Source organism: Raphanus sativus, chromosome 9 (assembly GCF_000801105.2).
Source record: "Raphanus sativus cultivar WK10039 chromosome 9, ASM80110v3, whole genome shotgun sequence".
Taxonomy (NCBI): Eukaryota; Viridiplantae; Streptophyta; class Magnoliopsida; order Brassicales; family Brassicaceae; genus Raphanus; species Raphanus sativus.
Window position 1 is genome coordinate 14,509,060 of NC_079519.1, and position 17,157 is coordinate 14,526,216.

Here is a 17,157-nt window from a genome sequence, read left to right on the forward strand (position 1 = left end):
TGAGGAAGACTATCTGCTGGGAGTGTTCTATGTTGGAGTAAACTGGGAGTACAGGAACGCTTTGAACTCAACTAGTAATGGAGATTTCATGACCCAGTCCACTCAAGGTGCCTTCGCATTGATTGAGAACATGGCCTCAAGCTCAGCTGATAATAACCGCGAGACTGATCGCACTCAGAAGGTGAAAAGCGTTGATAACAGCAAGATTGATGAGCTCTCTGCCAAGGTCGATCAGCTGATCAAAAGCAATCAGAACCAGGTCTTCATCATGGAAGAATTCCCTCAGGATAAAGCAACCGCGGAAGGTACATCAGAGGCAGATCAGTCAGTTGAGGATCAGCATGAAGTGAGCTATGTGAATGGGCAAGGATGGCAGTTCAAGAACTATCACCCAAACCCTAACGCGAGGAACAATCCCCACCTGTTCAATAACCCTAAACCAGACGATGCTGCCAAAGGAAATCAGGGTCAGAAAAGTGGATACCAAAGGCCTTATGGCAATCAGGGAAGAACCTTTATCTTCTACCCAGCTCAGAATGCCCAGTTCCACAGCCAGAAACAGCCGGTTAATCAGCAGGCTGCACAACCGGCTCAGTCTGCTCTGCATGATGACATGAAGAGCCTCGCAAATATGATGAGCCAACTGCTCCAAGGTCAGCAGATCCAGGGAAAAGCACTGAACTAGGTTACCAACGACATCAACACCAGGATGAATCATATGTTCAGTGACCTGAGTGCCAAGTATGACAATGCCTCAAGCCATATGAGACAGATGAATATTCAGATTGCTCAGACTGCTGAGAGTGTGAAGAGACAGCAAGAAACTCTCCCTGGAAAAACAGATAAGAACACCAAGGAGTGCAATGCAGTGGGTCTAAGGATTGGAAAGCAACTGCCTGATTTGGACCCCAGGAGATTCACATCGGCCGAGAAAGGGAAGCAGAAGGAGTCAGATCAGCCACCTGAAGCTGTACCCACAGATGAGGAAGAGGCAGAACAACCTACTGAGACTGTTCCGGCTGAAGCAAAGCGAACCGCTGGGGTTGTTCCACCGACTGTAGCACCTTCCCCTGCTCGTCAGTATGTACCAAAAGTACCCTACCCTGTTCCGGCTAAGGTTACACGCAAGGATAAGGAGGAGATGAAGTGCAGGAAGATGCTGGAAGACCTAACTGTCAAGCTTCCTCTTATGAGTGCGATCCAGATGATACCATCAATGCGTAGCTTTGTGAAGGGACTGATCTCTGGGAAGATATCTGATGACAGCGAGTTCATGATTGTCTCTAAGGAGTGCAGTGCAGTGCTCCAGAACAAAAGCATCAAGAAACTGGGTGATCCGGGAAAATTTGTCCTCTCGGTTCAGATTGGAAGAACAGTCTTCTCATGCTCACTGGTCGATCTAGGGTCAAGCATAAACCTCATGCCCTATTCTGTGGCTAAACGCCTTGGATACACGGACTTCAAGCCTACCAGGATGTCCCTAGTGTTTGCTGATCGATCTGTAAAGTCTCCAGTTGGGATCCTTGAAGATCTTCAAGTTTTGGTTGGGAACACACTGGTCCCTGCCCATTTTGTTGTTCTGGAACTCGAAGAGGAGTCCAAGGACCCCTGATCCTGGGCAGACCATTCATATGCACTGTTGGAGCTATCATTGATGTCCGACAAGGGAAGATTGATCTCCACTTTGGAGATATTATGATTAAGTTTGAGATGAATCAGATGCTCAAGAAGCCGATGCTGAATGGACAAACCTTCACTGTCCAAGAAGATGGTGATCCGCTAGAGCCGCATAAGGGAATGATTGAGGAGATTCTCATTGATGATCCTCTTGAACTCGCCTTAGTCAGAGCTGAAGCCGAGCAGAGCTTAGAGAGCGTTGATGCTGATGCCTATGCCAAGTTCCTGGATTCAGCCAGAAGTATTGAAAGAATGGAGGCAAATCTAAGTCTGGGGGAGAACAGCGAGTCCAGCAAGTCGGCTGGAACAACCGCGCCTCAGAACCCGTTTGTTCCGGCAGCTCAGACCGATGACTCGTGGAGCAAGCTGAAAGCTGCAAAGGTAGAGCTCAAATCCCTTCCTAGGGGACTCAGGTATGCATTTCTTGGACCCAATTTTACATACCCTGTCATTGTAAATGCTGACCTGAATAATGCCGAGACTGCTCTGCTTTTGTGTGAACTGTGAAAATATCGTAAGGCATTAGGTTATTCTCTAGCTGACATACCTGACATTTCACCTGATCTGTGCATGCATAGAATACACCTGGAAGATGAATCGATGACTTCTGTAGAACATTAGAGGAGGTTAAACCCAAATCTAAAAGATGTTGTAAAGAAAGAGATAATGAAACTTCTAGAAGCTGGTGTAATCTATGCGATCTCTGATAGTAAGTGGGTTAGTCCTGTTCATGTAGTACCTAAGAAGGGTGGGATCACTGTGGTAACAAATGAAAAGAATGAATTGATCCCTACTAGAACAATTACTGGTCATCGCATGTGCATTGATTTTCGTAAGCTGAATGCTGCGACTCATAAGGATCTCTTCCCACTTTCTTTTATTGATCAGATGCTTGAGAGATTGCTTTTAGATGGTTATTCAGGTTTCTTTCAGATTCCCATCCACCCAGACGATCAGGAGAAGACGACGTTCACATGCCCATATGGAACGTATGCATACAGGAGAATGCCCTTTGGCTTGGGCAATGCTCCAGCGACCTCCCAACGCTGCATGATGTCGATTTTTACTGATCTGATCGAGGACATAATGGAGGTTTTCATTGACGATTTCAGCGTCTATGGAAGCTTCTTTCATGTCTGTTTGTCAAATTTGTGCAGGGTACTGAAGCGATGCGAGGAGAAGCATCTGGTGCTGAACTGGGAGAAATGCCACTTCATGGTCAAAGATGGGATTGTTCTGGGACACAAGATATCAGAGAAAGGCATTGAGGTGGACAAGGCAAAGATCGAGGTCATGATGAGTCTGCAGCCACCTACTTCAGTGAAGGGAATCAGGAGTTTCTTAGGACACACTGGTTTCTATAGTTGGTTCATCCAGGACTTCTCTAAGATCGCGAGACCACTCACACGGTTGCTCTGCAAAGAAGCTCAGTTAGCCTTTGACAGCGACTGCCTAGCCGCATTCCACACGATCAAGGGAGCTCTAGTCAGTACACTAGTTGCCAACCTCCAAATTGGGATCTTCCTTTTGAGATCATGACAGATGCAAGTGATTTTGCAGTGGAGCAGTCCATGGACAGCGTAAAAACAAGAAGCTTCACGTGATATACTATGCGAGCAGGACCTTAGATGAAGCTCAGTGTCGATACGCAACCACAGAGAAGGAGCTCCTTGCCATCGTGTTCGCTTTTGAGAAGTTCAGATCCTATCTGGTCGGATCAAAGGTGATTGTGCACACAGACTACGCGGCTCTCAAGTACCTACTCACAAAGAAGGATGCTAAACCGTGGCTCTTAAGATGGATTCTCTTGCTCCAAGAATTTGATATGGAGATAAGAGACAAGAAGGGGGTTGACAATGGAGTGGCAGATCATCTCTCCAGGATGAAAGTGTGACATACCATGAATTTCACCCGCTTTTAGCCATGGTATATGAGAGTTTTCAATCATATTTACTATGTTTTCAAAGTGTTTTAGAGTATTTTCAGGCACAGGTACCTAATTGAAGAAAGCAATACTTTTGAGGTATTTTTGGAGTATTTTCACGAATGAAGAATCGACCGATAGAAAACCTGTGAGATCGGACGATTGAAGCCAATTACAATCGATCGACAGATATCAAAGAGTGTCGATCGACATTAAGCCATTCGATGGATTACGATTTAGAAGATTTTCAAGTATCATAAAGTATGCTATTTACACACTAAGTCTCTGGCCGCCTGTTAGGCTTTATATACTAGGGTTTTGTATCATTTTAGAGGCAGACTTGCCTAGAGACCTAGTGGAGAAGAGAAGCAATTTGGCTACCTTAGGAGAAGAGTTAGAGTTGGAGAGATAGATCTGAGACTACAAAACAGAGAAGATCTTGAACTCCCTTTTATTTCTACTCATACTCTTTGTGTTCCTTATTTCATATTAAGTTTTATTCAAACCATCATGATTTTGTCTCTCATGAATATGTCTGAGTAAACCTAATTGTTAGATTTAGGTTTCCCATAAGGGTGAATCATGTGATGAGATTGTGACAACTGTTAGGGTGATTAAATTAGTTCTTTCACTTTAGTTATTCTTTACACTAGATTTAGGATTGATCACCCTTAAATCTAGATCTTAGGATTGATGAGATAACCAACTGTATGCTCTCAATTCCCAGAAATAAACAAAAGTGATCTAACTGACTAGACACATGCGAAAGATGGTCTAGATCATTAGAGAACTTTTTCTACCAAACCGATAATGCTTGCTCGAATTACCGTCGATCGATACAACCATCGTTGTAGCGATCGATTGTTTGAAAGGTGTATCGATCGATTAGACGAAAGTCGTATCGATCGACTCTTTTCTGTGATTAACAAACGACAGTTGAGATCCGGGATCTAGTCAAAGGAGACCCTACTGGTCGTACCTATTATCTGAGTTCAAAGAACTAAAACCCTAATGTCACTTTCAAACTGCATAAATTCATACCTGAGAAATACCTGAATCTAGCTATTTTCCTCATTAAGAAACAACCTTCATTTCAGTTACTGAATAACTTCCTTGTTCACCATATTATTTACTGCTTTAAAACCTATAAAACCTTAAGTCTATCTTCATCTCTAATTAATTGAACCTTCAAGTAATCCTAGAGTCCTTGTGGATTCGATCCCTAAGTACTGCATCTGAACCTCTTATTTGAGAGAGTAATTCACTTTTTAGGGTAATTTGAATGATATCAAAGTGTCAGATGAGACAGTTCTTGACGAGGAACAACCGATGGAATACGTCAATGCGATTGGTCTGTGCAACATGGAGCAGTTGTTACCTGTCAGCAAGGACTGTTCCCGCGTAGACGAAGCATTCACTGCAGTGATCCAGAAGCAGTACCCGAATCTTCCATGGTTTTCTGAGATTGCCAACTTCCTGGCAGCTGAGAAGGAACCTTTGAAGTTCATTGGGAATGAGAAGAGAAAATTTCTAAGGGAAGCGAAGCATTACTTCTGGGATGAGCCGTATCTATATCGGCAAGGCAAGGATGGGATCTTCAGGAGGTGTGTTCCAGAGGATGATATTCCAGGGATCCTTCACCACTGTCATGGTTCCTCTTATGCTGGTCACTTTGCCACCTTCAAAACAGTTTCCAAGATTCTCCAAGCCGGTTTTTGGTGGTCCACTATGTTCAGAGATGCTCACGCTTTCATATAACGATGCAATTCATGCCAAAGGATGGGGAGTATAAGCAAGAGAAACAAGATGCCTCAGAACTACATCTTGGAAGTTGAAGTGTTCGACTGCTGGGGGATCGATTTCATGGGACCATTCCCGGTCTCTCACAAGAACGAGTACATCTTGGTTGCTGTAGACTATGTCTCCAAGTGGGTAGAAGCAATTGCTAGTCCAACCAATGATGCACGAGTTGTAACCAAGATGTTCACCTCCATCATCTTCCCAAGATTTGGAGTGCCTAGAGTGGTTATAAGCGATGGTGGAACTCACTTCATCAATAAGTTGTTCCAAGGATTGCTGAGCAAGAATGGTGTGAAACACAAGGTTGCAACCGCCTATCATCCCCAAACAAGTGGTCAAGTGGAAGTTTCCAACAGAGAGATCAAGAGCATCCTGCAGAAGACTGTCAACACCACCCGCAAGGACTGGTGTTACCAATTGAAGAGTACGTGTGAAGGGTGAGATTTCAGAGAAACCCATACTTCACTGCATGACACCCGCATCCTCCCATCCCATACCCTGTTAACACGGACGACATCGACCGACACCAACATGATGGAATCGATCGACAAAGACATCCAAACAGCGATCGACACCTGCCTATGACTACTCATGTGCGGCTATCATACATTAATGTACACCGCTTGGATGCTACCCAATACCCATCTCAGACATCAACAAAACAAACTATAAACACCAATCAACAACCTGCATATCCACCAAAACAAAGGAAATCGACCCCAACTAACCTCTCATTCATTGAGACTGTCGATCGGCGACACAGACCTAGTGTCGATCGATGATACTTGCTCATATTACCCTATAGCAATATTACTCTCATTAAAAGAGGTCAATTGTAGTATTTAGGGATCGAATCCACAAAGAGCTGAGGAATCAATAGATCTTATCTTAACTAAGCTAGGTTGGAAATTTTTTAAAGCAATAAATAAAAGTAAAAAGGAAACTGGTTTGAGCAGGACAATTACTCAATGATGATTGATTTGGGTTAACAAGTATGATTTAAAGAGTTAGATCTAGGATTACTATTCAGGTTATCATGATTATAGAGGTATGACTACCTATATGAGATGCTTGCATGATATTAAAGAGCCCAACTAAGCAATAGCCCAACTGTCGTTGTGACTATCTAATCACTAGAACCGATGAAACACCTCCGTTGTGAAAATAGGTTAGAGCGTCGGTCGGTGTGCTGTCGCCGATGTCGATCGACATATGACCCGCGTCTATCGATCGATTACTCTATAGGAGTATCGATCCATGCGCTACTAGTAAGCTTTAAGAGTGTGGCTGAATACAGTTCACCAAGTAATCTACCCAGTCAGTTGTCGCTTCTTCCAGGTAAATTACTGGCTCAGAGAAGATAGATCCAAGGATTTGATCCACTTTAGTTCTCTAGCATTTCTGTAATCAGTAAACCTAAAACTGGTCTAGAAAGTGGTTAATGATAAGCAAAAATATCAATAAGATCATTGTCCTCTTCTTGACTCAATAAAAACTTTTTGAAAAACATTTTTAGAAGACTCAAAATAATAGATAATAATTAGTAATCCCCCAGACATAAATTATACTGTCCCTAGTGTAAAACAGTCGGAGTTTATAAAAGCCATAAATATAAGTAATGAATTTAACAAGTTAGAACGTTATACCTGACCGATACCATATCGATTGATGTAGATGAAAGAGTGTCGATCGTCGCGGATGTAGTGTAGTCGATCGATGTCGACTTGGTCGCTTCGGTCGATAGAGAAGGTAAACATCTACTTGGATCTTTTTTTAGACCTGCATAGAATAATGACGAGAATAAGTAGTATTCGTAGATAATAATAGTAGAAATACCTAATAGTGGGTTGCCTCCCACTCAGCGCTTTATTATAGTCATTTAGCTTGACTTTGGAGGTTGGATGACTTAGTTGTGGTAGGAGCAGTTGTTTGCTGGTGTGAAAATTACCCAGTAGAGCTTACTCTCTCAAATAAGAGGTACAGCTGTAGTACTTAGGGATCGAATCACGAGGAGCTAGGGAACCAATTAAATAAAATCTACTAATCAATCCTAGGCAAGGTTGGTTTATATGATGCAAATAAAAAGTAACAATTCCTAAAATGAGCAAGATAGTTGCTCTAACTAACAATATGATGGGTTGTTTAAATGTGATAAAGAGTGCTAGACATAGGGTTTCTATTCAGGAATGGAGATTATAATCTCTATAAATGCTTTAACAACTTGCTTGCATGATACTATAGATCTCAGCCGCTTAACTCAAGTGAAGTATCACTGGTTAAATTATCTAGATCTCTGGCCACACCTTTCGCATGATGACACAGAAAAAGAGTCGGTCGATATACTTTTGAGATATCGAGCAATACACCTTTCGAAGCGCCGATCGATTCACCTGTCGGGATATCGATCGACGGCTTCTAGATCTGCCTAGGCGCGAGCCGGATATGACCACAAGGTCTCAAGGAGGAACTCTCGTTCTTCTCAACGGGAGACAGGTAAGCTCAAATGGATAATTCAAGATAATCAAAGATCCTAGTGATCTATGTTCTAGTTAGCTAATCTAAAACTAGCATAGGGTCCAATCCATTTGATGAGTATCACAACTTAGCAATTATAGTTTGGGGCTAATCCCACAAACCTATTTGAACTCTAGATCTAACAAGTAGACTACTCAGACATAGCTAAACAATTCATAACAATAGATAGATGAAAGAATTGCATAGATAGAATAAAGTAGAAATACAAAAGGAGATGAGAAATCTCTCCAATCTCTCAAACACAAATAAAACTCTAGTCTCTCTCTCACACTCTCTGCTTTGAGGGTTGTTAAAAGCTTGCTTCTTTCGAAGGTTGCCGTCAAAAGACACTTAGCAGGAATATTTAAGCATTTCCATTAGGTTAAAAACTCGTCAGGGGCAATCTCGTAATTTGGTGAAGTCTTGGTGAAGTAGTCGGCTAAACCATTTCGTCCTCGATATCGATCAACAACACTAGATGTGTATCGATCGATTATAATCTTATAGTACGCGGATCTTCTCAGCTACATCGATCGACGACTCAGGATGAGTATCGATCGATTATAATCGCAATGTTGACTTCCGACTTAGTCTTGAATGGTCAACTCGGGTATATCATCTGTTGTACTCCAAAATGCTCCAAAAACATCACTTTCTCACAAAATGCTCCTGAACCTGAAAACATACTTAACATGCTAGAAAACAGATTAAATATATAATAAAATACTAGTATACCATGGTTAAAAACGGGTAAAATCTATGGTATATCATTACTCTTCTGACCACTGCCAAAAAAGTTTATGTTTCCACTCTGGTTTCCATATTTCTGAAATCCAGTACCTCCAATGTAGTTCACATCTTCCTCTGTATCATCTTCTCTAGCCTCTCCTTCTTCAGCTGAGCAGACTGGCTGCCCCAGAAATGCATGTAAATCATCTATCTTGGCTCTGACTTCATTCATCTGGTCTTCCCCAATGGCTGCAACCGATTTCTTCTTGTCAGAGTCAGTGTTCTTGGTGCTGCTGCTGTTGGCTAGGTTCTCAATAAGTCTCACAGCCTCTATTGGATTCCTAGTGTTGAAGTTTCCCTCGCTAGCAGTATCAAGAGCCATCTGATACCTCAAGGCGATACCTCTGTAGAAAGTGCTTAGCAGCTGCACTTCCACTACAGGAAATGTGGGTAGTAATAGCGGACGAAAAACGCTATCATTCTCTTTTAATAGCGTTTCCTTGGACGCTCTGACATCGCCCGTTACAATAGGTCCGACCCTTTTAATAGCGATTTTCGGTTGTGCTATTATTAAGTTTATAACAATAGCGCTTTTGTTGTCGCAATTGTTAATATTTATAATAACGTTTAACAAATGTTATTAAAAATAATAATTTGATTTTTCTCAGTAGCAAAGATAGCAAATGTTTCGTGTTATTAATTAGTTTTTTTAATTATCCAAAAATTAATTAATAGTAATTAGTGAATTGATTTTTTTAATAATTAATTCGAAAATATGAAATAAAAACAATTTAAATTATTAAAAATCCAAAAACAATATAATTATTTAAATCCCATAACACAACATTATCACATTCATACAAACCATAAAACATTTTTCCTTCTTTACACTACGAAATATTGGTATAATTAAAAACTAACTAAAACACATTAAACCAAAAACCTAATTAACACTAAACCTAAGTAGTCGCCTTCCTCAAGCTCCTTGTTTCTCTTTGGCCTTCCTCATGATTCATCTGTTTATTCCACCTTCCTCAAAGTCTGTATGCATCCTCCACCTTCATCAAGTTTTCTGCAGTATCTGAAAAGCATACAAAACAAGTGTTGCTAATCCGTACAAGATTAACAAACAAGATAACTCATCTCAACATACATACTAACACGATTGTGCTTAAGTCTGCCGTATAGAGTAACGTTTTAGCTATAACCCTTCAAAGACAATGAATCACAAGAGATATAAGCAAAACTCTGAGAAGAAGAAAGTCTCAGACTTTACTGTCACAATACCTTCAAAGGCTGCACTTGGCATTCCAGTGAGAGACTGCAACATTCGTGTATGTTGATCATCATTGCCTTGATCTGCATCATTCTTGCTGTATACATCATCTTCTGACTCAACGTTTTCATCCTTCATTGTTGATAAAGACAATTAACCAATAAGCAGCATATACCAAAGGACAGAACTAGATTTAAAGTACTAATTTCGAATACAAGAGATATTCCAAATAAAACAAGAACTCATCTAAACTTCCAAGAGTAAGAAAACCCCTAAACTTATGTTCAAACCTTTCAGACCAAACAAATCTTCTCTATTGTAATAATAATAATATATTGCAATTCATACAGTGACGACAGTAGTAACAAAAGAGACAACACAAACAAAATAAGGAACTCGTCCACCTCAATCATTTAGAGAAGCAAGTTGCGTTGTAGGTTGTAGCTAAGTACTAAATTTTCCGACAAAATATACCCCAGATGAAAAGCAGCAGAGATAAGCAAAACTCAGAGAAGAAGAAAGTCTCAGTCTTTACGATCTGAGATAAGTAAATGACGGTGTTTGTGGCGACTCCGGTGAAGACGGATCTGAGAAGCGATGGTGGTGGTGGCGAGCGATGGGGGATGGGAGAGATGGCGATGGTGGTGGTGGTAACGAGCGATGGTGGTGGTGATGATGGTGACGACCGGCCGTTGCGTCTTCTCCGTTCTCTACCATCTAAGAACTCTCTCTCTCTCTCTCTCTCTCTCTCTCTCTCTCTCTCTCTCTCTCTCTCTCTCTCTCTCTCTCTCTCTCTCTCTCTCTTGCTTCTCTGGGACGACTCGTAGATCTGAAAAGATAGTAAAAATGAATAAATGAATAATTAAGATCAACCGTCGATTCAATGTCAATCCAAGGGTGCAGATGGGTGATCAATGTCATAACCATAACTGACCAATAGAAATAAAGGACGAGGATTGATACAGAAATGATTTTGGGCCTTTGATTCAAATCAATCAATGGTTCAGAAAAAAACACAATATAAATTCTCTTTTATTTATTTATAGCTATTACAAAAAATTATCTTAGCTTTAAATACTGTGATATAATAATTTAAAATATGAAATCTAAATTTTTATTTGAAATTTTAGTTAATTTACGGACTTATATTTTATTTAAAAATTAAGATTTAATGTTATGATATATGTTAAAGTGAGATATGTGGTTTAGGGGTTAGGGTTAAGATGTATGATTAGATGTATGATTTTATTTTTATAATATACTTGGAGTTTTGATTTAAAGTTTCTATTATAAATTAGTTAAGATTGGATTTGTGATTTTGTATGTAGAGTTTAATTTTAGGGTATAGGGTATTATAGATATAGAGTGTAGATTTAGGATTTAGTGTTTGAGGTTTAGAATTTAAATTTAAAATTAGATTTTTAAAATGGATAAACTTTGACTTTAAGTTTAAGATTGGATTGAAGTTTTGATCAAGTTTATGTTTAGTGTATAAAAACCATGTTTAGGGTTTAGGGTAACAATGTTTAGGGTTTTGATCTATTTTTGTAACATAACTTTCATGATATATATACACGTTTCAAATATGTTTTACATGTTTTGGTGTACTATTCATCTTAGTAAACCACTATACTCACATTGATGCTACTTGGGCTTCTTAATTCTTATTAGTAAAAATCGTACTTTAATTGTCTGATTAATGGTGTTAATCATCCTCATCTTGTCTCAATCCTAAAAACGTATTTCCTTAGAAAATACAATAATTATGCAAATGATTTGACCATTATTAGATTTGTCTACAAGTAGGCGTGATATACAAACATACTTTAGGTTATATAACTTAAACTACCGATATTGTTAATTCCATCATTTAGAAAATGATGCAAGCAAATGTAACTAACAGTAGAAAAACACCACACAAAGAAACCATTACAATACAATGATTTTGTTAATACAAGCATACACCAAAAAGAAAAATTGGTTCATGTAGAGATGTTGTTCATTTGGTAGACTTAAGCAGACGTTTTCTGAGAAACTGAAAAGCTTCCAGGGTTGATAGTAATGCTCTCTGTGCAGTTATCTGTTTTGTATATTCCCACCAATCTATCTGCTAGCTCAAACATGTTGTTCCTCAGACTGCACCATGTTTCACATATTAGATCTCAAAACATCTTTTACATCAGGTTCCAGAGTGTGAAAAAAACTGATTTATCTCATGTCAATTGGAATAAAGTAGGACACTGGACTGACCTGATGATAATGAACTGAGCATCTTTAGTACGGTCCTTCACATAGTGTCCAACGATTGATACATTCTTGAAATCTAGTGAGAGAAAAAAAAATGAGTTAAACTTTCATTCACAAGTTAACTGAGTTTGCAGATAATATTACAATGGAGGAATGGAAGTGTTACCAAGAGCAGCGTCGATTTCGTCCATGACGTATAGTGGTGTAGGCTTGTAGTGATGGAGTGCAAAGACTAGTGCGAGTGAGCTAAGTGTCTGCAAGTAAAAGATAGAGAAGTCATTTAAAAGAGTTGAAGACAGGCTGGTGAGATGAAGTGTAAAGATATGAATTGCTGTTTTCTCAAAGACCTTTTCACCACCGGACAAGTTTGCAATGTTCTTCCAGCTCTTCTTAGGAGGTCTCACACTGAACACCACACCTTCTGAGAAAGGGTCCAGCGAGTCCACAAGCTCGAGCTCTGCATCACCTCCTAAAGTGATCATCTGCAGCATAATACTTGTATAATTAATCAGTAGAAATAGATAAGATGTATAAGATACGCGGAGAAAAGAAAAGATTTAAGCTCAAGTTGTAATGTTTGCAAAGCAAGTCACAATTCATAGACAGATACATTTCTTTCAGTTTTAAACAATTTTTCACAACCGTTAATCTCTTCCTGTTCATTTCTAGCATTCGTCTCTCGAGATATCCATCTCCCACAATCTACAACCATTAGCACTTTCAACCTTCAGAAAACCACAATTGGATGAACAAAAAATCAACTTTGTGAGTTCCAGATACAGAACTTTTTTGGTCCTATCAATCTAGCATAAACAATGAATAATAAGGGAACATACACAAAAAGAAGTAAGAATCAAGAGGAAGTAATATTAACCATACTGATTAAGGATCATTTGAACAGCAATCCTCTTCACTCTAGAACCAGCTGGAAACCACACCATTTTCAAGCTTTCAACTGTGAACGCCTGATGAAAAAAACGAAAGTAAACGCAACGTTAATCCTCCAAGAAAAGATAAAGGAGAAGTCTTTTTGGCTGAGAATCATATTCGACAGATCGGGATGAGGTAAGATTCGAAACCCAACAAAGAGATAGAGAGAGAGAGGATCGAAACATGGTGTGGTGGTGGTGGTTGGACGGCGAGCGTGACATCAAAAGAAGGAGGAGGAGGATTTGTCAAAATACAGAGAAGCTGCTCGGTCGATTCTTCTCCCATCGGCTGATTCCTTCTCCTTTTTTTTAAACACAAACATCGGCTGATTTCTCATAATGTGACAGAGGAGAGTATTGATTTTTTTTTGTGTGCATAAAGCCTGGTCAAAGATTAAAATATTTTTGACTAAAATTTGAGATATTTAACATTTACCATAGCGTTTAATTTTAAATCTGAAATAGTAAGGCGCCTACACTTAGTAAAGTACGCGGCTAATAAAATTTATTTCCCGCGATACCAACTATAGCGTTTTAAATTTATAAATGCTATTAAAAAAGTCGGTGCTAGTATACAATAGCATAATTGTCAAAAACGCTATAATCGGATGCTATTAATACTCACATTTCCTGTAGTGTTCATTGAATCCATGGTGTGGACAGTCTCGCTGGAAGAACTTAAATCTGATCCACGCGTCTTTAAAAGTCTCACTAGGCTTTTGTGCGAAAGTGGCGATTTTGCTCCTCAAGTCTTCAGCGCGTGCCTCATCAAAGAAATTACGCAGGAAGGTGTTTTTTGATGTCGGCCCAGGATATCAGTGATCCTGTAGGTAGCTGCTTGAGCCAGTGCGAAGCTTCTCCAATCAGTAAGTATTTGAAGAGCTTGCAAAGTAGGTAGTCCTCAGGGACTCCATCGGTACGATTATCAGCGATAAGATCCTCGAACCTCTTCAGATGGTCCATAGGATGCTCGTGTGATACCCAGAATAAGGTATCTGAGACACGAGAGAGTAGTACTGAGGCTTGAGCTCGAAGTTCGGCTTCTGAATCTCTGGAAGTCGAATAGCTGATCTGTTGGTGTAGTACTCGGCTGGACGATTGTAGTCTGCCAACGATCGTGTTTGAGCTTCTCCTGTAGCCTCAGCTTCAGGCTCAGGGATTATGTTTCCCTGTGCATCTAGCTTCTGACCTGTTGCATTACGCAGATGACCATCTTGGTCATACAGGTTTCCATTCTCGCCCTGCGTGAGGATAACAATCGCGACCATGCTTCGCGGTATATTATCGATCGATGTACGGTGAGTAGTATCGAACGATGTGGATCGGCGAACGGTATCGGTCGACGGTGCTGTCTGAGCGTCGTCGACGGTTGAATGTGAGTATCAGTCGACGGTACTGCGGTTCTCTCGATCGATGCGGAGCGTATGTCTTTGCGGATTGAGCGTTCCAAGTGTGCAGGATCGTCTGAGAATAATAGTTGATTTCCCCTGTTGCTTCTGGTACTGCTGGGCATGTACCTGAAAAGACAAGAAAATTTTTAATCAAAAAGGGGGTAAAAGAAAAACCTAAGATTAATAAGATTAAATTTAATGGCGATCAAAGCTCCCCAGCAACGGCGCCAAATTTGATAGTGCTCAAATTACGCAGTAGAGCTTACTCTCTCAAATAAGAGGTACAGCTGTAGTACTTAGGGATCAAATCACGAGGAGCTAGGGAACTGTTGGGGTCAAAATCGGTCAAGACGAAATCGATGTCCGAAAGTCTCGGAAAAACATGAAAGATGTTAGAGCAACCTCGAGAGACTAATTGGTAATCGAGAAACCTTGGAAAAATATTTCGAGATTAATCATCTTGAAATCAACGGCTAGAAACGTTTTCTACACGAGGAAAAACCTACGGAAAACTAAAAACGCAAAAACACGCACAAGCCGAAGAAACCGAGCAGCCGACTCCGGTCGCGGCCGTGGCCGCCGAGCGGCTAGCCCCCGTGCTGGCCGTAGCCGCCGGCGGCTAGCGCCCGTGCTGGCCGTGGCCGCCGGCGGCTAGCCCCCATGCTGGCCGTGGCCGCCGGCGGCTAGCGCCCGTGCTGGCTGTGGCCGCCGGGTGGCTAGCGCCCGTGCTGGCCGTGGCCGCCGGGCGGCTAGCCCCCGTGCTGGCCGTGGCCGCCGGCGGCTAGCGCCCGTGCTGGTCGTGGCCGCCGGCGGCTAGCGCCCGTGCTGGCCGTGGCCGCCAGGCGGCTAGCCCCCGTGCTGACCGTAGCCGCCGGCGGCTAGCGCCCGTGCTGGCCGTGGTCGCCGGGCGGCTAGCCCCGTGCTGGCTCGGGTCGTCGGACGGCTAGTCTTCGTGCGTAAGTTCTAGGCCCCCGGGTCGCCAGAAATCCGTGTTTTGCGACTTTCCGAGATCCCGCAAACAAAACTCCTTTTCCTGCTCCAAGATTTCGGAGAACCCGTAAGACGTCAACGGACAGAAAGACTTCGTATAAAACGGTGATGGTTATCTTAAAACACCATTCGCCTCAGCAATGGATCGAAGATCTTCCGAAAGACTCGACATCCAAGTAGGAGCATTCTTTCAAAGAAATCGTAGAAAACAACGGAAGTCCGGAAGACGGCCCGAAAGGGACCAAACCCGATCGGACGGCCCATTTACGATTTTCTAAAAGATAGATACGACGGTTTACAATTATCTTCACATAACAAGATAAATGTTAAACTTCCGAAAGGATAAATGTCAAATTTCCGAAAGGATAAATGTCAACTTTCCCGATAAACACGAAGGCCGACGAAAATGGAAAAAGCCCAGCTCGCGGCAGACTCAGCCCATCAAGAATAGACCGTCATATGGGAGTATATAAGCAAGGCTAGGAGCAGAGGAAGGGGGATCCGAAATCAGAAGAAAGAAACCACTCTAGAGCAACTTAGAACTTAGGCTTTTATTTCCTTTTTAGCGAGCTGCGACTCAACTAGGTTAGATCTAGGTTTTGAGACTAGCGACGATCGACAGCTCTTGCGGCCGAGATCTCGACCTGTTGTTCAAACGCTCTCCGCAAATTCGGAAATAAGATTCTTTCTTTTGCTCTCTTTATTTTACGCATTTATTCCCAAACTATACTCGTATTAACTTCGTCGTGCGTGGCCCAGCAGATAGCCGGGATCCTCGGGGAAAACTAGGTCAACTTAGTTTTCCTACGTTTAAACTTAACTAAAATCGACAGTGCGAATTTCGGTTCCCACAGTTTGGCGCTAGAAGGAGGGGATACACGGATTTATCTTTCTCGCAACTACGCACGCCCAGTTAAGCATGACTGCTAACGAAGACAAGCAAACGCACGACGGACCAGCCGCCGATGCCAACGCTGAGAAGACTCCTGCCGGAAACGTATCGACGGTCACTGCCGAGGCAAACACCGCGATGCTGGACCAGGTGAAGGAACTGTTCGCCACCGCCCAGAAACGGTCGGAAGAACAAGAGAAACTAATGGCTTCACTCGCTAAACAGGTCAATACCTTAACAGCGAAAAGCAAACTCCCGCGCGGATCCACCAAGGTGAGGCGTGTCAGGAGGCTCGACTTCGGAACTGCCGGAGACCAAGAAAAAGATGCCCCGAGAAAATCCCCGGAACTCATCCCTGACGATACCACTCCGGCGGGGCAGAAGAAAACGACGGATAACCTCCCATCTCCCGCAAGGGAAAACGAAGGAGACGACGTCGAAAGAATCAATCTGGATATCAGCGATCAATCGGATCCGTCCGACGAAGACGCCGACATCCACCACAGAAGGACCCGAAGTCAGTCAGCTCGACTGGCGGCAGCCTTCGAAAAACCCATGACAGAAGAGGAAGAAGACCTCTACTGGTCAGAGCAAGAGAGGTTGGCTGAAGACCAGACTCGGGCCTATCGCAGCCAACGTAGACAAAGGAGCGCGAACGGCGCCAACGAGATCCATGATTTGCGCGAGTACATCGCAAAAACTGCAGCCGAGGTGAAAGCGGTAAAATCGCAGATTCACCACGCAACCAGCACTGCCCCCGAGATCGACCTGCTCCTCGAGGAATCGAG

The 17,157-nt window shown here is 42.0% G+C and overlaps 2 protein-coding genes across 14 annotated transcripts; both read right to left on the reverse strand.

Annotated features, from left to right (window-relative positions):
• Positions 1-9,448: 9,448 nt before the first annotated feature.
• LOC130500088 (uncharacterized) lies at positions 9,449-10,847 on the reverse strand. The gene is made up of 4 exons (XM_056994791.1): positions 10,794-10,847; positions 10,456-10,650; positions 9,932-10,052; positions 9,449-9,725 (listed from the first exon to the last, which is right to left on the reverse strand). Exons 1-4 carry the CDS (start codon positions 10,845-10,847, stop codon positions 9,679-9,681), a joined length of 417 nt encoding a protein of 138 aa, XP_056850771.1. The 3' UTR covers positions 9,449-9,678.
• Positions 10,848-11,732: 885 nt separating this feature from the next.
• LOC108824242 (structural maintenance of chromosomes protein 4) lies at positions 11,733-13,470 on the reverse strand. 13 transcript variants are annotated; one of them, XM_018597618.2, is made up of 7 exons: positions 13,281-13,470; positions 13,047-13,132; positions 12,810-12,869; positions 12,515-12,649; positions 12,334-12,421; positions 12,171-12,243; positions 11,733-12,056 (listed from the first exon to the last, which is right to left on the reverse strand). In XM_018597618.2, the coding sequence occupies exons 3-7, from the start codon at positions 12,837-12,839 to the stop codon at positions 11,933-11,935; spliced, it is 450 nt and encodes a 149-aa protein (XP_018453120.2). In that variant the 5' UTR covers positions 12,840-12,869; positions 13,047-13,132; positions 13,281-13,470; the 3' UTR covers positions 11,733-11,932. The 13 variants fall into 13 exon arrangements, with proteins under 13 accessions (XP_018453120.2, XP_018453122.2, XP_056849952.1 ...); XM_018597620.2 differs by having other exon boundaries at positions 12,810-12,892; XM_056993972.1 differs by having other exon boundaries at positions 13,042-13,132.
• Positions 13,471-17,157: the final 3,687 nt, after the last annotated feature.